The sequence below is a fragment of the Micromys minutus genome (genome assembly GCF_963924665.1).
Source record: "Micromys minutus genome assembly, chromosome: 30".
NCBI classification, from domain to species: Eukaryota; Metazoa; Chordata; class Mammalia; order Rodentia; family Muridae; genus Micromys; species Micromys minutus.
In genome coordinates this window covers 7965865-7987637 of record NC_137965.1, presented here as the reverse complement: position 1 = coordinate 7987637, position 21773 = coordinate 7965865, and the positions used below count along the sequence as shown (strand labels likewise).

At 44.3% G+C, this 21773-nt stretch overlaps 1 protein-coding gene across 5 annotated transcripts in view; it reads right to left on the bottom strand.

Annotated features, from left to right (window-relative positions):
* UTRN (utrophin) overlaps positions 1 to 21773 on the bottom strand; it is a gene marked incomplete at its 3' end in the record, with an annotated part of 456405 nt that overhangs the window by 319839 nt on the left and 114793 nt on the right. For all 5 annotated transcript variants that reach the window (XM_080941517.1, XM_080941518.1, XM_080941516.1 and 2 more), the window contains 10 exons: positions 20616 to 20731; positions 19412 to 19572; positions 14792 to 14995; positions 13518 to 13699; positions 12302 to 12452; positions 10704 to 10823; positions 9515 to 9616; positions 5317 to 5424; positions 4516 to 4695; positions 3040 to 3209 (listed from right to left, as the gene is read on the bottom strand). In XM_080941517.1, the coding sequence (XP_080797643.1) occupies positions 3040 to 3209; positions 4516 to 4695; positions 5317 to 5424; positions 9515 to 9616; positions 10704 to 10823; positions 12302 to 12452; positions 13518 to 13699; positions 14792 to 14995; positions 19412 to 19572; positions 20616 to 20731 (1494 nt within the window). The remainder of the gene's footprint in view (positions 1 to 3039; positions 3210 to 4515; positions 4696 to 5316; positions 5425 to 9514; positions 9617 to 10703; positions 10824 to 12301; positions 12453 to 13517; positions 13700 to 14791; positions 14996 to 19411; positions 19573 to 20615; positions 20732 to 21773) is intronic.

Below are 21773 nucleotides of genomic sequence, written 5' to 3'. Positions count from 1 at the left end.
GCCACCCACAATACTTTTACAATTAAGAGTGAAAACACAGGGTTAATAAAATAATTACATTAAGAAAAAAATTTTTTTACTTAATTAGGAATCATTTGTGTTTTTATAAGCTATTGTAGACAACGAAAACCCCACAGATCTGGTTAGATGATAACGGAAAAAGAACAAATACAGACATTTATAAAACTGTCCTCTGTTGCTTAGTACATAGTCAACTAGAGCTATCTCAGCCTTTCAGGAGCTTCTAGTCACCAGGAAGCAGCTGAACGTGACAGGTGATAACAAAAGTATTTGCTGGGTACTAATTCCAGGACTTCTGAGGAAAGACTCCTAATCCATCCGTAGAAAAAAATGGTTTCAAGGCATAAGCCTCTGCTGTGCTTAACAGCTTTCCTTGCAAAGGGAAAGCAAGGGAAATGGAAGCCATATTTTACCAGCTACAAATAGGTGCATCTGGTACGGTGAATGCCATGAGGGAAGGCTAGCCATGTGGCCAAGAGTCACAGGGGCCAGTAACTGGAAGGCCCAAGGTGATAGATGATGGGCAAAGAGCAGTCATCAGTTGGGTTAAGCACAGAACAGCTAAGAGGCTGTTCATAGAGTCCTAGTCACTGTGAACCGAGAACCAAAGACAGCAAAGAAACGGCAGCCATAGACGGAAGCAAGAGGAGCTCAGGGGGTAGTAATGGGAGGAGGATGAGTGGACAGGTTGGACAGAGATCCTAAGGCAGGTGAAAAGCCACAGTTTTCTGGAAGGTGACCAGAGACCAGGCCCTTGGCTAAGCCTTCCATATCTATCACTAACACAAAGAATCCTCACAACTCCCCCTGAAAATACTTTTGAGTATTCCTTTTAGAGTGGAAGCAACTAGGAGCCCACACTCATAAATGAACCACAGCAGGAGAAACAGCTGGCAGAGAAGAAGACTGGAAGCCTCCCCAATCAAGGTTAACAGGGGGTGGATACTACATGTATGCAGAAAAGCCAGAATTGCATACGGAGAATGTTCTGCTATGCCCAGGACCCATAAAAAGGTCACAAAAAAAATCCCTGGGGTTCAGAGGTTGGGCTTCCAGCCTTGCCCTCTGCTCCTGGTCCATAGCCTTGTTCTAGGATGTAAACATCATTTCTTAAGAAACTATCTGCTTCTGTTGCTAACTAAGCATCCCTGTGCAGTCGTATCATCTTCTAGGAAAAAGAAACTGGAAATCCCAGTGGGCATCCATCAGACTCTGATCTGCCTACAAAATCATGACTGGACTGTACCAGGACATTCTGAGGCAAACGTGGGACATAAAAAAAGAAACAAATCACAGCGTGATTTCTGTGACCATGAACTGTGTGCATTCAGGCCTCTGCTGAGGAATTAGTTCAGTAATGAAAGTCTGCATGACTCACGGCTCACAGCCCTCCCCTCCCTCTATACGGTTATATAAACTGCACAGACTAGGGGTAGGTGAGGGACACATAACTTGGTTCATCTGGACCTCCGGTACTACTGCTGCCTGTTTATGTACTTGAACAAGCAAGAGACAAAATCCTGGCCAGTGACATCGGAGACCCAGTTTGCTGAGAAGACAAAGTACTGAGCGTGAGTGATGGGGGGTTGGGGAAGGAGGCGACCAAGCCAACAACAGCGGGGACTACAGTGGGAATTCTTGCTTAAGTGCATCTTCTCACCACCGCTGAGCCACTTCTGGACTTTCTGTCATATGACAGGATAATGAGTTGTTGAAGTCACCTTGGTCACAGTATTTTGCGTCTCTCGTTATTCACTATAGGCAAACTTAAATTAACCCCCCACCGCAATACACCCTATCCACTCCAAAGCCAGTCCTGGGGACACCCACTGCCAGCTCCTGGCAGCTAACAAGGGCTCAGGAAACGGAAGGTGGCCGTTAATACAGATTGATATCAACAGGATCTCCCTCCCTCCCTGGCACTCCGGCCAAAGTAGAATCCGCTGCTCACCACTGCAAGTGTGCTAGTCACACACGAGGCACTGATACGAGGCGGAGAACAGGTCAAAAAGAAAAGCATCCAATACCACCCAAATCCTGACTCCTCTAACGAAAGCACATCTTTTGATTCAGGCCCCCAATAACTGCCAATGTCTCCTCCGGGCCCAGGGATCTCACTGAGAGAGGAGCAGGAGAGCACGCCTGAGGCCAAGCTGAAGGCTCCCTGTGACCAGGCGTCTAAGATCCAGTGCCTAAAAGGCACTGCATTTTAAAAGCAGAAGTTCTCAGCCTTCCTAAGGCTGCAAGTCTTTTAACACGGTTCCTCGCGAGGAGGTCATCTCCAACCATAAAATCATTTCTTTGTTTCTTCACATTTATAAATTTGCTACTGTTGTGGATGTAAATACCTGATGTGCAGGGTATCTGATACAACTCCCCAGAGGAGTTGAGGTCCACAGGTTAAGAACCTCGGTTTTAACAGCTCCACCTCGGCAAAGGCCCAATGGGTGTAGCTGACTTCTCATTCTTCTAACAATCTCTAGCTTGCTTTCGAACCAGTTAGATAAAAGAGACATTTTTAACCCAAGAGGGGTCTTTCAGCTAAACAGAAAAAGCATGTATTTAGAAACCTGATAAAGGGATTACCAAAGAAAACCTGAATGCATAGATGAGGGGTAAGGAGAGGGAGCCGGCAAAAATGCATTATCTTCCTGAACTGTTATTGTAATGGCGGGCAAACTAAAGAGATTCACAAAGAATAAGGAATTTATCAAAAGCCAAACTGTCAGGGCTTAAACATATGAAAGAAAGAAGAAAGCAGGAGCCGAATCCTTCTCCAGGAAAGGGGATCAAGAACAGAAGGGTTACTCCACACCAGTCTCTAAATTTAACAGAGGATGAATAAAGTCCCTTGGGGCAATTTAGATGCTTAGCTCCAGTGAGGCCAATCTTCCAGAGACTCAAAGCCAGTAAATGAGCTCGGGACTGAATTTACATAATAATGAGCGTGTCTAAATTCGCATTTGATTAGTGATCAGTGCACGTTACACACAGGCCTGCCACAGGGATGTCTCTCACTTTCTCTTGGCCTCCCCATCCACGTGGATCTGTCTCTTCTTCGGTGGGGGAGGAGGAGGCAGTTCCTGCTTAGGCTTTTTCATCGTCCCTTGTTCTCTGACATGAACGGTCTCCAGAAGATCCTTCTGAGGAATCTGGGACACCCCGAGCTTTGCTACAGCCTGAGTCACCTGAGAGAGAGAGAGAAGAGTCACGCCCAGCTTCGGTTTTAAATGAAGTCCGAGGCTGAGAGTTATTCACATAAAGTTCACCCTATAAAAATATACAGTGCAAGCCATGCTGGGTGCCACGAAGTTGGCTTACAGACAATTCTGCTAGCCCCCGCCACTCCCACAGCTACCTAGCAACAGCTTGCATCAAAGCCCACCAGGTGCAAGCCAGGTACATAAACAGGGGCTAGCAGCTCCTTCTCCATCTTCTCTCCCTATTCCCATGTGTTCCTGGCCTGTCTCTCTCTTCCTCTCTCTCCTTCCGTCCCCTTCCCCCCTTCTCTGCCCTCACACTTCTGCTCCCCACTTCTCCAGGTCCCCACTCCCTTCCCCCACAGTAAGTCTTCCTTATAGAGGGCTGTTGCAGCATGGCCCGGCCAAGGTGCTCCCTGCTGCAATCATGCCACTTTGTAAGCAAAACACACACCTGTAATCCCAGCACTTGGTAGGGAGAGGCAGGGGTCAGAGGTTCGAGACTAGCCAGAGCTTCTTGGATGCAAAGGGAAAAGCCCACTTCAGTGGTATTGGTGTGTGACTGGCTACAGATTTTAGCTCTGTTTTAGCCGGGGCCATGCCATATTGTAAATCTCCTCATTCTGCTTGAATAGGGACAATTGCCAAAGCCAACGTAATCTTGTTTCTAGAACTATGGTTACTTGTTTTGCTCCATCCTTGCCCTGGCCAAGCCGTGGACCTGTAGTGATTGATGGCTGCCCAAAAGAGATGCTGGTTGACATTTTCTATGTTACCACCATTTCTTAGCACAGGACAAAGGGAAACACTGCAGTGTCCTTCCCTGAATCAATCCCTTTCTCCCCTGAACCCTAACCTATAAGTAGACGGTGGGCTCTCATTCCCAGACTAGACACCCACTCTGCAGGCTTTTCTCCTGAATATGAAGCTTGTACTGTCATTGAATAGCCGATATCCATGGCTGTTGGTTTTTTTTTCTTCAATGGCCTTACACTCCAAGACAACTTAATATCTGTCCACAGCATCCCATTACCACCGCTTGAGGCCACCAAACTTCTTCTATTCTTCCAGACTCTGCCTGTTCTGCAAATCATAGTACAGAACCAGAACCCACGACTGGCTTCTTCCGATTATCTTGATGTTTTTCTGGTTCAGCCACGTTGCAATGACGCCCCATTCTTTCTTATTGTCAACTAATAAAGCACACTCTGGATATCAGACTGTATTGGTCTGTTCCTGAGCACACCCAATTTTTTTTTTCATGGTATAATACACTACCCAAATCAAGAGGTACCTGATTAGAAGCGTCTTCTAGTCTCTGAACCAAAGAATCCCATCTCTGTGTTAGCTCCTCAGAGTCAGTGCTCATCTTCTTAGATGCCTTGGGATTACTGAGTAATTGGCCCACGTCCTGGCCAATCTCACTCAGCTGGTCCAGAGTCTGCCTCTTCATTTCCATGTCTTCCTTCAGAATCTAGAATGTCAAACATTCATCAGACAACAACTGTAGAGAATAGCTTATGTCTGTAGAGATGTGGCACCTAATAAAATCTGATATTTATTATCTGTCAATAATAAATTGGATGGCCTATGGCTCAGGCAATAAATAGGAGGTGGGATATCCAGGAGGAGAAAGGATCCTGGGATAGAGCCAGGTGGGAGATTAGACTAGGAAAGATGTAAGGAGACAGAAGTCTGGTACCTAAGCATAGGTAACCAACCATATGGCAGAATGTAAATTAAAATAAATGGGTTATTCTAAGTTATGCTCTAGCAGAGAAGAACCTAGCTATAAGGCCAAGGTATCTATAAATATTTTTGAATATGAGTCAGGGACCATGGGCTGGGAGGATGACAAACAACTCTCTCTCTCTCTCTCTCAAGGTTTATCTTCCTCAGGAAGTGTAAGTGGGTAGATCTTGATCCAACTGACAGCATGTTCTGCAATTCTCATGCTATAATAAAAGGATCTCCGTTCGGTGCCATGGCTGGAGGAAATGAGCGGTAATCCATATCCAATCAACTATAATAACCCTTAGCTATAAAACGCGAGACATCACGGGCTCACAGCAGATGCTGACAGGGACATACTTACAGCCAGACGCCGGACACTGACACCTAGTTCCTTCTGGTCTTTGAAATCACCGGTTTGGACTTTATTCAGAGCCTCTTCCTTTTCGGTGAGCCAAGCTTCCAACAGACACTAAAAGTAACAACAAAAGTTGGAAAGACACAACACAGTCAATTACCTGGCGATTCAAGTAAGTCACCAAATATCTGACCTGTGTCAATGACGTCACCTTTAGTTGGGGATAATAAGAACTTCAAATATCTAAGTTCAAGGACAGGCAAAAGCATTAGCCTCCTACAACTTACAACAGATTAACCAGTTATTGGTCCTAAACTATTGTAATCCATAAGGGGTGGATAGGGTTTAGCATGTCCTCAAAGGGCTCCTATGCAGAAAGAGCAAGGTCTCCGGTATGACAGGAGAGAAGCTGGAATCTGTAAAATGTAGAAGCTAACAGGAGGTCATGGATGGTGCTGTTCTCAGAAGAGAGAGATGCTGTTCTTCTGGGGCCTCCATAAGTTCCTGAGAACCACTGTTACAAAAGAGCAAGGCTGACATCTTCCTGACCTCTGTGGCATCATGTGACCTCTCCCTTTGGTGTACACTCCCACTGTGATGCTAAGTTTTGTGAGGTGACAGGTTCCTCACCAAAGCTAGCACCATACTCTTGGATGTTCCCACTTCTAAAACACTAATGAAGCAAGCCTTCAGGACTGTGGGTGTAACTCAATGGTAGAACTATATTGTCTTCAAAATTAGAATATAGCATTAAAAAGGATAAATAGGCCTTACATCGCTCAGCCTCTAAGATGCTTTTTTTTTCAGGGAAGGGGGATAGGGATCTTGCTAGTATATCAAACTGGCCTTGCAACCCTTCTGTCTCCATCTCCTGAGCACAGGGCCCACAAGCATCTGCTACCAAACTTGGTTTGGGATTTTCTTACAGTAGGAGAAATTTATCCCACAGAGCAACTAATCCTAGATCTCAAGGAGATGTGTAGATAAAGGATACTAAATCCAATTATGAAGAGCTTTAAAAAAAAAAAAAGTTATAGAACTTCAGGTTTTAATCCCAGGGAGCTCAGAGATTTTCTTGTCCCTGCTGGTCATTTTGGAGGAGACAGAAGTCAAGTTACACCTTTGAGGTCAGGTGGCTACTAAATGACTGAGCTGGGTCATAAACTTCTACCCCTAGATCAACAGTCTGTCCACAGCACCAGGAGGAGAAAGTATGCAATAGGTCAGAGTTCAAAAGCAATTACATTAAAGGAAGAAGTGGGAAGATGGCCCAAGGCCAACAACAAAAATATTTAAAACTTACAGCCAAAGTGTGAGTTCTTTGGAAGACATTAATCGACAGACTGGGACCCGACCACTTTAAGACAGCCCCACCCTCACCAAAGGAGTGGGAATGGCAGCTCTGCTTTTCTGTAGAGCTGAGGGGCAAAGGGCTGGTTCTGGACTTGCAATGGGAAGTCTTCTTTCTCAGTTGTCTTATTAAACCAGCTTATTTACAAGCTAGTCCTTACCTCTGTAGTTCATGACCACTACCCCAAAAATCTCTCTATCTCTCTGTTTCTCTCCATGTCTCTCTTTCTCTGTCTGTCTCTCTGTCTGTCTCTGTGCCTCTCTGAGTCCAGATTGGCCTCAACCTTGCTACACAGCTGAGTACAACCCTGAATTGCTGACCCCCCTGCCTATGTCTTGTCATGAAGAGTAAGTTGTGGTATACACCACACCCACTTTATGAGTTACTGACAATTTAACCCAAGGTTTCACATACACCAGGCAAGCACTCTACCAACTGAGTCCCATTTCATACCCATTATGAAATCCCTAATTTAAAGAGGAGGAGGAGGAGAGGGGAAAGGGGAGGAGAGAGGAGGAGAAGGAGAGGGGAAAGGGGAGAAGAGAGGAGGAGGAGGAGAGGGGAAAGGGGGGAAGAGAGGAGGAGGAGGAGAGGAGAAAGGGGAGGAGAGAGGAGGAGGAGGAGGAGAGGGGAAGGGGAGGAGAGAGGAGGAGAGGGGAAAGGGGAGGAGAGAGGAGGAGGAGGAGAGGGGAAAGGGGAGGAGAGAGGAGGAGAGGGGAAAGGGGAGGAGAGAGGAGGAGGAGGAGAGGGGAAGGGGAGGAGAGAGGAGGAGGAGGAGAGGGGAAGGGGATGAGAGAGGAAGAGAGGGGAAGGGGAGGAGAGAGGAGGAGGAGGAGAGGGGAAAAGGGAGGAGAGAGGAGGAGGAGGAGAGGGGAAGGGGATGAGAGAGGAAGAGAGGGGAAGGGGAGGAGAGAGGAGGAGGAGGAGAGGGGAAAAGGGAGGAGAGAGGAGGAGGAGGAGAGGGGAAAGGGGAGGAGAGAGGAGGAGGAGGAGAGGGGAAAGGGGAAGAGAGAGGAGGAGAAGGAGAGGGGGAAGGGGAGGAGAGAGGAGGAGGAGGAGAGGGGAAAGGGGAAGAGAGAGGAGGAGAAGGAGAGGGGGAAGGGGAGGAGAGAGGAAGAGGAGAGGGAGGGAAGAGGAAATGGAGAAAGATTATTGGCCACCTTGCTGGTTACTCATTTCGGTTTGGACACATTTTGTAACACAGTAATTAAAATGAACTATCTGCCTCTGCTAAGCCACAGGATCTCTCCCATCTGGTTCCGGATCCCATGCAGAGGACAAAGCTGCTTTTTCCGGATGGAAGAGCAACAAAGTCAAGACAGAACACCGTGGGAACCTAGAGTCAACTTCTTTTCTAGGCTACGACTGCTTGGCTCTGAGGAGGGAGTTTTTACTTCTTTGTATTTGGTTTTGATCACTTTCGTGTAAAGCTAAAAGGTAAGCAAAGAGCCACCAAGCCAAGAGAAAGGCTGCGCAGACAGCTTTGCCCCACAGTACAACGGAGTGGTTATTTAAACGCAGCGCTGGGGAACTGCCTTCTCATTAGTTTCCGCCTGTATGCTGGTTAAAAGAGGGGGATTATAATGAAATGTTCACAGTGTGTGGAGGATATTCCTTTACCCTTTGTTTACTGAGCACAAACGGATCACCCAACAGAAACCAGGAGCAATTATATTGTGAAAAGTCAGGAACAGACCTAAGCAGTATTAGCATAAATAATGAACAGAGATCAAATTACTATTACCATGGAGCCTCATACCATGGTCGTACTGAGTAAGCTGCAGAAATGAAATAACATTAGTAGAAACTTGACTTTCAACATAACAAATAAGGGGCTGGAAATGTTGCTCGGTCGGCAGGGTGCTCGGCCACCACATACAAGGAGGACCCTGGCTTCACCCGCCAGCTCCACCGGAGCCAGGTACGTGCCACATTGACAAGCTGGAGACAGAAGAATCGGGAGCTCAAGGTCATCCTTAGCTAGACAGCGAGTATGAGGTCAGAATAAAGTAAACCAATAATATGTAAGCAAGCAAAATAATTAACGAGTTAATTAATTAAGCAGCAGTAAATAATGGTACACAGTTGTATAAGTAAAGTTGAAAGTGATAGAAATAGTCAAATGACTTGTTTTCCTTTGATTTTTAAGTATATATTTTTTTAATTTTTAAGGCTATTTGCAAACCAATAAACTACTTCCAAATTTCATAAGTTATTTTCAAAAATAAGGCTTTCCAAAAGAAGGGAAGAGTGGAGCTTACTGGACTTTTGGCTACTTTTTGGGTTCTTCTTTCTCCCGCTCTTTTTCACCCTCTCAACCCCTAACCTTCTGATAGAAGGCAGAAAAGAATAGATCAGAGAGGGGAAAGAGATCGATGAATAAAGTCAGGGACCAGAAAGGAGGGACCTTACACTACTTCCTACTAATTAGGGGTGTCAAGTTCTTTGACAGCAGTATATCTAATTTCTTCTTCTTTCTTCTTTGCGAAAGACTGCTGAACAAACCTTGACCACTAACACCAAGCTGAAAAACCCTGGGGGACCCAGGATTTATATTCTCTCTGAAAAGTCCCCAGAATTACAAAGGTCGTACAACCACAGAAACTACCTGCAGCTGGCAAAATCATGCCCCCGCCAGAGCACAAGACAAATCATAATCAGCGACTGGGGACAATCTGGGATGAAAACAAAAACATATAATATTTCTGTGTCTTTTTTTTTTTTTTTTTAAAGAAGCCAAAATTCCAGAATTCTCAGTACAGAAGAGGGCAGCCATACTCCACAGCCATAATGTAAGCACGGGCTCCTTGTCACTGTGTCTTGTCCTTGATGGATGCTATGTGCATTTCATACCTGTTCTTCCAATAATTCCTGCCACAGAATATTGATTTCTTGCAACCTGTTCCAATGTTCTTCAGTCCAGCGGCACACAGCTGTCCAGCGCTCACCCAGTTTCTAGGGACGAAAGAAGCAACCTCAGTCAGCCCAGCCAGGAGACATGATTACTACAGTTCTCCAAAGAACCAACTTACCAAAAAAATTTTAAAAAGTGTATATATGAGAAAAAAACTAGCTTACGTAAAATATGATTATTTAAATTACTCAGAGATGAGAAGAAAATAAAAACAACTAGAATTCCTGTTCCTACTTCACTGTAAGGTTTGTATGGGAATGCAAGGTGCCACATATTTGCAAACATGTGTCTGAGGGTTGCCTTTTTTTTTTTTTTCCTTCCACATTTAAACTTTTTCTATAATTAAACTTTTCAGGTTATGGTTGCCTTCACAAATTCTTCAAGTGACTGTGCCCCGGAAAGGCTGGGAATCGCTTGAATGAGTTCCTGTACTTTTGAGTCTTGTTAACATTACGCACAAGGGAGCAGAATAACAGTCTCATGCCTTCACTACAAGGGCTGGCATGAAGGAAGAAATACGCAGCTAAGCCTGGGACCACTTCCGGGCTGAAGTTGGAATGAGGAGGTCCAACTAGGAAGTACAACCAAAAACAGGTGTCATGCTTTGCGCCCCATACCACCCCAACCCAACCCACCATGAATTCAAACAGGAGCTTAACTCAAAATGATTTGAATGAACAGTTTCAAGAAGGTGAAAATTTAGCCTAAGGATGGGTTTTGTTTCTGGTTTGGGTGGGAATTTTGTTTTTGTTTTGGGGGGTGTTATTGTTGTTAACTAGATTAACTCAGAGCATGAAGGTGGTCCCATCATGATAAATCCTAATGGATTAGTAAATTAAGGCAGTGACACTACACACACATAAACATGCTTCAGTTCTATTTGCCATAGCCAAGGGGGAAGATGAGTCTGTCAGGCTGTCTGAACTGCCAGCCTCCAAAACTGTGAGCTAAGTAAACTTTGTTCCCTATAAAGTGGACTCCCTCAGGACCTTCATTACAGTAACAAAAAATGATTAAAGGAGTCTACATTTTTATACCCTTCTGTACAAACAAGGATGCACAAGAGGAGCAAGTACGTGTACCTTGACCAAAGAGAGGATCGTAAGGGCAACCTACTTGTCATCTTACCTGTAACTGATCTTCCAGAACAGCTGTGGCACTCTCCCCACTGTTTTCATCCACAATCACCACCATGTGAGTTAAGGAATTTACCTTCACCTGTTCCGCTTCAAGGTCATTTTGCAAACTCTAGAGTGGGGGGGAGGAGAAGATAAACTATGATCTCTGCTCTTCCTCATTTACCTATTTAAAATCTGCTTCTTGTCAAAAGTAATGAAGAAACCTAATGAGGCATTGTATTGCAATTCCCAATCATTATCCTAAGTACTACACTAAAGAAAAGAGCCTGAACAGAGCCTCAGATGACATTAGGAAGCAGAGTCTGAAAGTGCAACATCAAAAATAATTGTAAATGTATAGAGTATGTGCTACTTTCAGTCCCAGTTCTCTCCCAAAACAGAAGAAGACAAGGAAAAAGGAGGGAAGAAGGAAGAGAAGAAAATCGTGTGTCTATTCTAGGAATTAAAATAAAAATGTATCCATAATATGTGGGTATCCTAGCACTCAAGAGGCAGAGGTAGAGGCAGGAGGATTTCTGTCATTGCAAGGCCATCACCTTGGTTTACAAAACAAGTTCCAAGTCAGCTAGGGATACACAATAAGACACTGGAAAAAAAAAAAAAGACAAAAACGTAGAACGAATAAATCTAAAAGCCCATAGTTTAAGCAGACAGAATCAGAGGTCATTTTCTGTAGTTCCATAAGGTGCAAGATGAGGAAAAGGCTGTATGATTCATAGAAGCTATTCTGATTAGCTCCCCAAAGAGAGCAACCAAGAACAAACATATGGGCGCCTTCGCTTCCCTCTTCCACAGGAAAAGAACAGTCATTAGACATCTGTAGAGAGTAATTGGTATAAACAGTAGCGATAGTGTGGTGAAATGCCCCTTGGGATGTGTCTAATGTAACCCTGAAGCTTTAGTAATCAGCTATCTGGCTGTTTCACTGATCAACAAAATTCTACCTCTCCTTTCTTCTACTTTGAAAACTGAACCACACTTCTCAGAACAAAATTACTCTGTCTGCCATATGTTGGTTTCTCACTCAGTGCCCCATGCTCTTCTGAAAGGAGGTAGCAGGCTTCCTTGAAGGATTAGGTATATATCCTAATCCTAATTAGGTATGTAATCCAGTTTGTCTCTCCCCTGACACTGCATTACAGGACCTCCAGCTCCAATCCTGGACCACGCTTTCTGTTCCTTTACCCACACATAAGGTACTACAGTCGATTCAGTCATACACACACACACACACACACACACACACACACACACACACACACACACACACAGAGAGAGAGTCACGGAGCATGCCCACATGCTCAGGTTCCCATGCACTTGCAGATCCAAAACCACCCTTGCCAAATGTGACGAAAGTCACACGCTTTCAGAAGAAACACGCTTTGCACCCTGGGCATGTGTGCAAAGCTGTCTCTTTCAGAAACGACCCCTTCCAACAAACACCACCTTAGGAAAAGCTCCTGAATAAAAAAGCCAGCAGGGAAGAAGTAGCCCAACTCCACACTGAGAGACACCATCTGGCCCCAGGTTGGCTCAGCGCTGCCTTCTTATCCGAGGAAGTAGGAAAGAAACAAGAAGGAAATTTACTTTGTGTTCTTCAAGCAGCTTCTGCAGGGATGGCAGGTCATCACCCAGCGGCAGGCTTTCCATCTTCTGGATTCGCTCTTCTGTGAGGGTGAGCCAGCCGGAGAGCTGCTGTAGCTGTTTCTTCTGAAGTTCCATCAGAGCATCATGTAGCCTAGCCAGGGGGACAGAACATCATTCCCTCCAGCTTGTTCCAGCAGGGGCACCCACTCTGGGCACCAGGGAAATGGGGGGCAGAAGGACACACCCTTGTCTACCCTAACCATCCACGTAGCAGAGAGTCCATCTGTGTAGAAACTGAGGGGCAAAGCTCTGATGAGACTCATTAACTGGAGTTCATTTAAGTGCAGTCCAAGAATATAAATAACAGCTCCCTGTATCCAAAACAGAGCCATCGCTTCTACACTCAGGAAGTGGTGGAAATTAAATTGGTGGAAATGGAGCTAGGATGCAAATTGCCACGTGGCAAGTGGAGCAGACCAGGGTTGTGAGACTGCTGTTTGAAACCGTTACAGACCCCTGAACAGTAGCTCTGTGTCACACCGTCCCATGGTCCTCCCCCATCGATGCCTTGCTGATTCTAATGCTACTACAGAGAAACAGGTATCTGTGGTGGTTAAGTTGAAACTGTCAACTCAGTACAAGCTGGAATCACCTGGTAAGACAGCCTCAATGAGGGGGCTGAATCAATGACGCTGGCCTGGGGCCATGTCTGTGGGGAACTGTATTGATTAGCCTAATTGATCTAGAAAGGCTAGTCTGGAATCCGGCAGCACCGTTCCATGGTTGGGGCCCTGGACTGGATAAAAGGAAAGAAAGCTAGCTGAGGACTAAGCATGGGTACAGTCATTCTTCTCTGCCCCTGACTGTGTCCGAGATGGATCTACGACTTAAAGTTCCCGCTGCTATGAAGTCCCCAAAGTGAGACCAAAACCTGGAATCACCAGCTAAAATAAACCCTTCCTCCCATAAGCTGCTTTTTATTTCCGGGGTATTTTATGACTACTGCAATATCACCTGTGCAAAATATAATTGCCCCTCTCACCACCAACTTTCTCCCGTCATCTCGACAGAGATGCGAGTCACAGAATGGCGGTCGAGCAGCGGACGGCTCGCTCTGTACTGATCTTATATGCACAGCCCCACAGGCCAGCAGTTGAGCTTAGCTGTGCACGGTGGTCTGCGGAGGCAGGCTCTTGCTGCTTGGCCTCCAACTCACCGGGACTGTCTGTTCATGCTCTCCACCCGGAGTGCTTCCCATCTGGCATTCAACAAGGTCATCTGCTCCTGAATCTCAAACTCCTCCTCGTCCGACAGGGTGCCCTGTGTCATCAGCTGGTTGCCAGCCTGCAGGACACTCCCCACACTGCTCTGGTGCGACGTCAGCTCCATCATAAACGTCTAGCAAAGGACATTGTGGTAGTCGGTGAGTCGATTGTTGCGAAAACATTAAGGAAAAAAAGAAAAAACTGCTAGCGCACATGACCTCAACATCAATGCCACAGAGGAAGTAACTGGTAGAAATGGAAGATAAAGGAGACTTTCACACAATGTATTAAGCTCTGAAGTGAGAAGTTAGTATTAACTATAACTCGAAAGAACGCTAGATCAAAGGGAACAACGTTATGGATGATAACACTTGATTTTTAAAGTTTTACACTTGTTTATTTATGTGTGAACACTCCCGTTCACTTGTGAATGTGTGCATGTGTGTGTGTGCATGTGCATGCATGTGCTCACACCATGCTAGGCACTGAAACGCATATGGGGAATCACAGGACAGCTCATGAGAGGTAGATTCCACTGAGTGAGTTGCAGGGATTGACCTTGGGTCATCAGATTTGGCAGGAAGCATGTTTACCAGCTAAGCAAGCTCTTCAGTAAATGATGATGATGTTGTCAATGCATCATAAAGGTGGAATTAGGGATACTTATATGAATAGGAAGAGGAAGAAGATAAACTACTAATAGGATATTGGCATCTTGATTCTTTTCAATCCCAAATAACATTAACACCAACACACACACACACACACACACACAAGAACCTCTATAACTGAAAAGAATTCTTCATAGAGCAAAAATCATGACTCTTGTCTTTAAATAACAAGTGGTTCTCCTTGAATAAGAATTGTGCAGGAACACTGGGTATAATGCTGGCTTAATCAGACAACAAATAAAAATAATGGCTTTTAGGGTCGCATTGAGAAACCTAACAATGTTTCACACTGATTTAAGCATCAGCTCTAAAAAAAAAAAAAAAAAAAAAGTACAAGCTGTCACAAGATTGTGTCTGAAATCTGATTCCGGGGACTGTTGATCTCTCCAGGTTTCTAACAAAGCCCATTTAAATAACCCAAACATTACAACGTGACCTTTTATAGAGCAGGATTTGGTAAATACCAAGCCGATAGTGAAGTCACCCCACCTACCCCCACCCCTAAATCAGGCCCCTGCCCTGGAAGGCTATGGCCCTCGGCTGCAGATATTTACTTCATGGGTAGCAAACTGCTCTTTAACTTCTTCAACGTCATCAGAAATGTCGTCTTGCTCCTGGAACGTGTCCTCCGCAGAGAGCAGCCACGTCAGCACTTCCTCTAGTGCTATCTGGTAGCTATCCAAATCCATGTCCACCTCGGTGACAGTGCTAGGGGTCTCAGCTCGGGGACTCTGGCCTTCCTCAGCCAGCGCTGTACTCTGTGGAGACAAATCCACAACAATCCATGAAGATACAGGCACTCACCAAGGCAGGGACCAGGATCTCAGGAGACAACCCAGTTCTCAGGAGCTGTGTGAACGAGGCCATGAATTAATCAAGGGGCACTAACAGCTCGAGAAACAGGAAATAGAGTATACACACGAACTCCACACTTGAGGATCAGGGAGAGAAAAATACGCCACATGAGTCACTGGACAAAAATAAGGCTCTAAATGTCAGTATTTGACTTCTGAAACAGAGAATTTTGATGGCGGACAGAAAATATGCTGGCCCTTGAACAATGCTTGCAATTTACAGCCACTGAGAGCCCGACACCCTGTTTTGATCCCTGGTTAAAATTCTTTCAGGATCCTGCATTTTAGTAACACATACTAAACAGGAAACAACAGTGCACATAAAACCTGTAGGATGGATGGGAATTTTATGCTTCATTTTTGGAGGTAGTGGCTCACTAGTTTATGTGCTGTTCTGTTTGGGGGATGTGGTTTGGGGGGTTAGGGCTTGTACAATTAATGTCTGGTGATCTTTTTCTAAATGATTAGCTTCTCTTTATGAACTTAATGATCTTGTAGCCAAGCCTAATGCCCCACTCTACGTTTCCATTCAAAGCAAGGCTCCTGTAAAAATAGCCCACGTGGACATCAGTAAAGAGAACAGCAAAAGCCCTGCTCACACAGGTCACCACTAAAGTCTTCGAGTTCTGTTTCAACTCCGTCTCAACGTTTGCCCCAACATGACGGACAAGCTGGCAAAGCCATTCTCACGGACTGACTTTTAGAGTAACCGTGCAATTAGCCAATCAATTGAAATGTCTCTGGTAACAGCTATGAGAGGACAACACACACCAGCTGGAAACAAGAGGAGACGGTCATCGTGTGAGCTTCTCTAAGCTTTGCCTGGAGCTGAACCATCCTGACCTCCCAAGCTCCCCATCCCAGAAACAACAGAACACAGTGGTTGCCTTCCCAGTCCCATGGCCCTGCCCAACTGCAAGCAACGAACCTCCTAAGCTTCTTTTTCCCTCCCCTTGATACGCTTTGACTAAGTGATATCATCGATTTCTGTTGGATTTGAAAGAAATTAATCTAGATCTTACAGATATTTCTATGGCTAGTAATATCTCTCTTCTAACTCCCAGCAGCAGCAACACCTCCAGCATCTTTAAGATCTATCAAACCACACCCACATTTACACGCTCCTTTGTTTTACTCCAAAACTTACCACCCGCCAGGCTCCATACACTAAGTACCCCAGCCAGAAACCCGGGTGACAGACTTGGATACGCCCCCTCTTTCTTCCCTCTCCCACGTTTGATCTGCAAGCTAGTCCTACCTTCAAAGTTCAGCTCCAGTCCATCAAACCTTTCCACAGCCACCCCTGTCTCTCCTCTGGACCACAGTGGCTTGCTAACTCCTGGCACCCACGGTGCTATCTCCCCATCCGCTTCTCAGACAGCAGAGTGAATGATTCCTCTCATGTGTTCACACCCACAGGCCGCCCTGCCTGAAACCCTTCACTGTCCTTTCGATGTTTTTAACTCACTATGTAAAATTCTTGACATAGTTCACAAAAAATACTGAGAGGGCAAGAAAGACGGTGTGGGCACATGGAGTTGGCTCATAAACAGTTAATAAGAAAAGCACCCCCCCCCCAAGGTTCTGCTGAACGGAAGGAAAAGGGGGAGTCTTGCTCAGAGACCGACTATATAGGTAGCAGATACTTTATAGATGACACACATAAGAAATCAGAAAAGCCCACTCTAACTGCAAACTATAGCATAAAAAGGATTAACATGAAGACTTGGGGGTTGAAGCCCAGAAAATGTTGTTTTATAGGAGAGATTAAGTGGATGTTTTCAACTGAGTTATGGAGTTAAAGAAACCAGTCATCATAAGTAAAAACGCTGGCTAATTAAGACACGAACGATGCCAAGGCATAGGAAGGAAAACGAGCTACATGTTCAACCTAAAAACGGTGCTAAGACAACTAAGGAGGTGATTTGAGCAAAAGACTAGACAAGGGCAAGAAACTTGTAAAACTAGGAGTGGCGCCATCAGCCAAAGGCCATCTGTGTGGACACCAGCATCCGTCTGGGAGGACTGGAGAGCAACCTCTACCTGTAAATACTCGGGAGATTTTTCAACTGGCATGCTTTTAAAGGAAGATGTGATGCAGGGATTATCTACTGACCTCACATGCTACTTGGCATGTTGGAAGAAAGGGGAGCCAGAGAGGAGGCTGTTCCTCAGCATTCCTCAGAGAACAGTGGACAGCAAGACATGCCAACGAAGAGATAATCAAGACGTGACCACATTTTATTCCTCCAATTAATGTGACTTAACTTCTACGTTACCAACAAGAGCAGCCAACGAAGCGAGCGTTAAACCACTTAAGTCGTAGACAAACAGAAAATGGTTTCTGAAATTCTGACCTCGTCACCCTGCATCCTAAACAGAAGTGATTGTTTGATCTAAATACCATAAAATAAATAAAATCTACTTCTCTTACCTCTGATTTACTATGTTACTGTATGGGCGTGTACATACATGTGGAGTTTAGTGAACAATTATATAGTTCACTTTCTCCTTCTGCCTTTATGTGAGTTCTAGGGATCTAACCCAAACCACCAAGCTTTGGAACAATCACTTTTACCAACTGAACCATCTTGAAGGCCCTGCCTTTTTGAGAGGATAGCCTTAACACTAAGAACTGAAATGTCTTATCTCTTTAACAAAAATAAACCAGTCCAAGGAAGAAATGACTCTAAATGAAAGAGGCAAGACCAAGAGGAAAGCCTAGAACACCATCCGAGCCACCCAGTGAAGGTGCGTCATAAAATCAGAACAGTGCCCAGAGGCCAATGTGAACAATTTGTAGTAGTTAAGGGTTTTCCTTCTGCATTATTTGACGACCAAGACTAAAAAGAAACCAAAATTCGCAATCAGACCCCATCACTTCAATAAGGTATTTTTCTTCTTCTTCTAAAAAAAATATTTTTAAATGGATAAAAATAAATAAACTGATTATTGCATTCTACCCAAAATCTTTAAAAAAAAAAAAAAAGAACAAGTAAATTCTCTAACTCTTCATAGAAGTGGGGAAGAAAGATAATACGTTCAAGATTATTTTCATAATTGAAGAATTAAATAACTTTAAAAATTGCTAAGTGAGAATGTCGAAACAAATCTGGAGGACAATTTATAATAATGACAGAGAAATGGACTTGCTGAGTGAACATTCATTGTATTGTCTTTACCAAGTGGGTAATTTTAGCCACAGTGGTCACGAGGCCAAGTCACTGACTCCACCCAACTACCAGAGGGTGACATTTAAGCTCCAGGGCACACACTCTTCCAAAATGCAACTCTTACAAATTTGAAATCCTTGCCCCTCTTTTTCCTTGTATGTGGATATCTATGTGGTGTGTGAAGATGTATGTTCAAACACATGTGGTAGCCAGAAGCTGATAGCAAGTGTCTTCTCCGATTGTTCAGCACCACTGAGCCGGGGTCTCTCACTGAACCTAGACTTCACTGACTCAGCTATGATGGCTGGCCAATGAGCTCCGCTGACCCACCCGCTCTGTCCCCACAGCATTAGGATTACAGAGAGACCACGCAGATCCTCAGGCTTGGACGTCAAACACTTTACTGAGCCATCTCCCTAGTGCCTGTACGAACCTCTGGACTTAAGTCTCTAAAATGCATGACTGAAAAGTCTGAACAAACGGTCCTCCTTTTATGAATGAGAAAGACCGGGATTTTAGACAAAAATCACAGAGAGACAGAATATGGGTTGAGTCAAGGTAGGCTAATGAAGAAAGAAAAAAAAATCCATTATTACTATCTCCTTAGGAAAATCTTATTTATTGGCCGGTGAAAACATCTGTTAGCCCATTTCTGGAAAAATCTGTTGAATGATTTAGGGTACAGTGCCTCTCCTGAGAAAAAGGGAAAGAAAGGCTTAGAATCCTTATGGAAAGGTTTTTTATTAATGAACCCCCCAAACAGAAAGAAAATTACTATTTAATGAAAACAACCCAGGACGACATGCCTTGCCTCTCAGTCACCATGGATAAAATCAAGTCCTCTGCATTCATCTGACTACAAAGTGAAGCTTTTAGTGTGTCCTGCAGCCCCAGACGCCACTCACCTTGAGAAACAAGACACTTTCCTGTTTCTTAAATTTGCCTGAATTGCACATACATGGGACGGCATGGTAATCGGAAAAAAAAAACAATAAAATAAAATAAAGTAAAGTAAAATAAAATAAACCAAAAACCCTGAACTCAGAAAGAACAGGAATGTTCAGAAAACACCCAGCAAAAGTTTGACCCTGTACCTAAGAGAAATCAAACAAGCATAGCAAATGGTTTGAGAAAAATGGGCCGGCACCTGGATATTAATTTCTTCCTCTTCACATTCTCTCTTGTACTTCCTTGGGAGCGTCTCCACCTCTCGGATAGCATCTATCGTGACTTGCTGAGGAAGCACCTCAAACAGAGACGTTAAATACATAATTATGGATTTCTTGTCAGGGAGCTGCACCGCAACATCTAAAAGTAGAAGAAAAGATGTCTCAGAAATGTGGGAGCCGCTCGATGCTGGGTGAAACGTGACTGTGCTTGTACCCAGAAACAATGCCTCATTATGACGTTCGTAATGCTGCGTCTCAGAAAATGGCTATTGCAGATCACAAAATATGAGATGAAGGTGAAGACTTACCAAGCCTCTAGTTCTTAAGTCTCCCATAAGCTGAGCATGAAGATAAATACCTGCAATCTCAGCTCTTGAGAGGCCGAGGCAGGAGATTCATGAGTTTGAAGACTGTCTGGACTACATACTAAGGCTCTACCTTCAAGAGCAAATTTAAAAAAAAAAAAAAAAAAAAAACTGTCTCAAAATGCTCAAAGGCAAGCTACACATGTAGCCATTTAAAATATGACACAAGCGTCAGTCACACAACAGAGTGAGCAAAATTCAAGCCTAAAGTTGCAACTGAAGTCTTCCTGCCATGTGCAAAAGCTCACCCATCATCCATGCATTTTAAGAAACCAAACCAGCACTGAATTGTTTCTCTAGCAAGTAGGTATTCCCAGGCCTTTTCAATCCTACTTGATACAGATTAACCATATCCAGTAGAATAATTAACCTGCTGCCTAAAGGATTCTGAACAGCAACTATGAATGGAACAGATGACTTATCTACAATAAAAGGGTTTATGGGGATGGAAGATGGATCCCAGAGGCTCACTGCCAGCCTAGCTGACAGAGCCAATGTCTTAAAAGACAAGGTGAGAAGTGGCAAAGACACGTGACTCCCTCCTCTGGCCCACACATGCACTCACATACGTGCACACACCCGCTCCACTCCTTTACAACATCCACACTTACTGCACACAGAAACGAAAGTAAACGCAAAGACATAATCATGGCGGATATTTAAAAACTAGGCCCTCCTAATTGTCACAATGGGTGTACTCTGAAAGAAACAAGCATCACTTACTTCTCAAGGTTCACGATTAGAAAGAAGGATCGAGTTCAACAGGTTTTTACGTAACAGAATTAATTACACAGCAGAGTTACGTTCTCAGCCTTACCTTCAGGATCTAGAAGCTTTTCGATTCCCAAGTAAGTATGGGCCTTGCTAAAAGCATGTTCAAGTCTCTCAATTGGGGACATCTTGACCACTCTGTCCCAGCTGAAGAGATCAGGTCTGAAACCAGTGACAGAAAAACATAATGCAAACAAGGAAGAAACATCCGCATTCTTCATGTTTCAATTTAAAAAAAAAAAACTTGTGAATGTTATTTTAAATTGTATCTTCTTATCTCAAAAGTTTGTAAAGTCCATATAATCCGAGAGTAAGTAACAAATCTGATGATAATAAGGCAATCACGGGTTCTGGGCCCAGTTGAGTGCTTATCATTTCCCAGACAGTAAAATATTATGGGTACACAGAAGACAGGGAAGGAAAATGATACAGAAACAGGAAAAATAAGCTCTGACCAAGTGGTAAAAATGAACCCAAATATATGAATCACCACCGTCAATGACTTTAATGGACTAAATTCTACAATTTAATAGATTTTGTGAATTTATGCTTTTTATGAATTTAATGATTTTAATGAACTAAACTCCACATTAGGACAAAGGTACACACCTGACATTACAGTGTTCAGGATGCTAAGACAAGGTCACAAACTAGAGACTGGCCTCATCTACATAGCCAAGTTTCAGGTTGGAATGCAGAGGGAGACCCTGATTGGATGTCTACATGCCAGAAAAGACTAAGAGGAGCGCTCAGACACTCCAGGTGCCACTGAACTTCAGTTATCCTAAAAACAGAGGTGAAAAGGGGGACCGGTTCCTTTCCGTCCATCTTCCTCCATGAGAACTAATGTTCACTTACATCCTGTCTTTCTTCCAGCCTCACACTGTGGACATTACCACTGGCTTAAAAGATCTAAAAGGTGGTCCCTTTCTTTACACTCTACTCTTGTATCTTAGATACACCCTAAGACTGGCCTCCCCCAACCCCCATTCCCCTTTCTACCTCTTCCTCTGTCCCTTAGCCACCCTAACCACCAGCCTCCCCCATGCCAGATGCCTCTTCCTCCCCATCTATTGTGTGTTTCTTTAGCCTGCCCTTTTCTATATGCTATACAATTTAAATTTTCACATCCCCATGCACACAGTTTATAAGACAGGCTTCCACACATGGGCCATGCTCGCCCCAAAATAGTTGCATACATGGC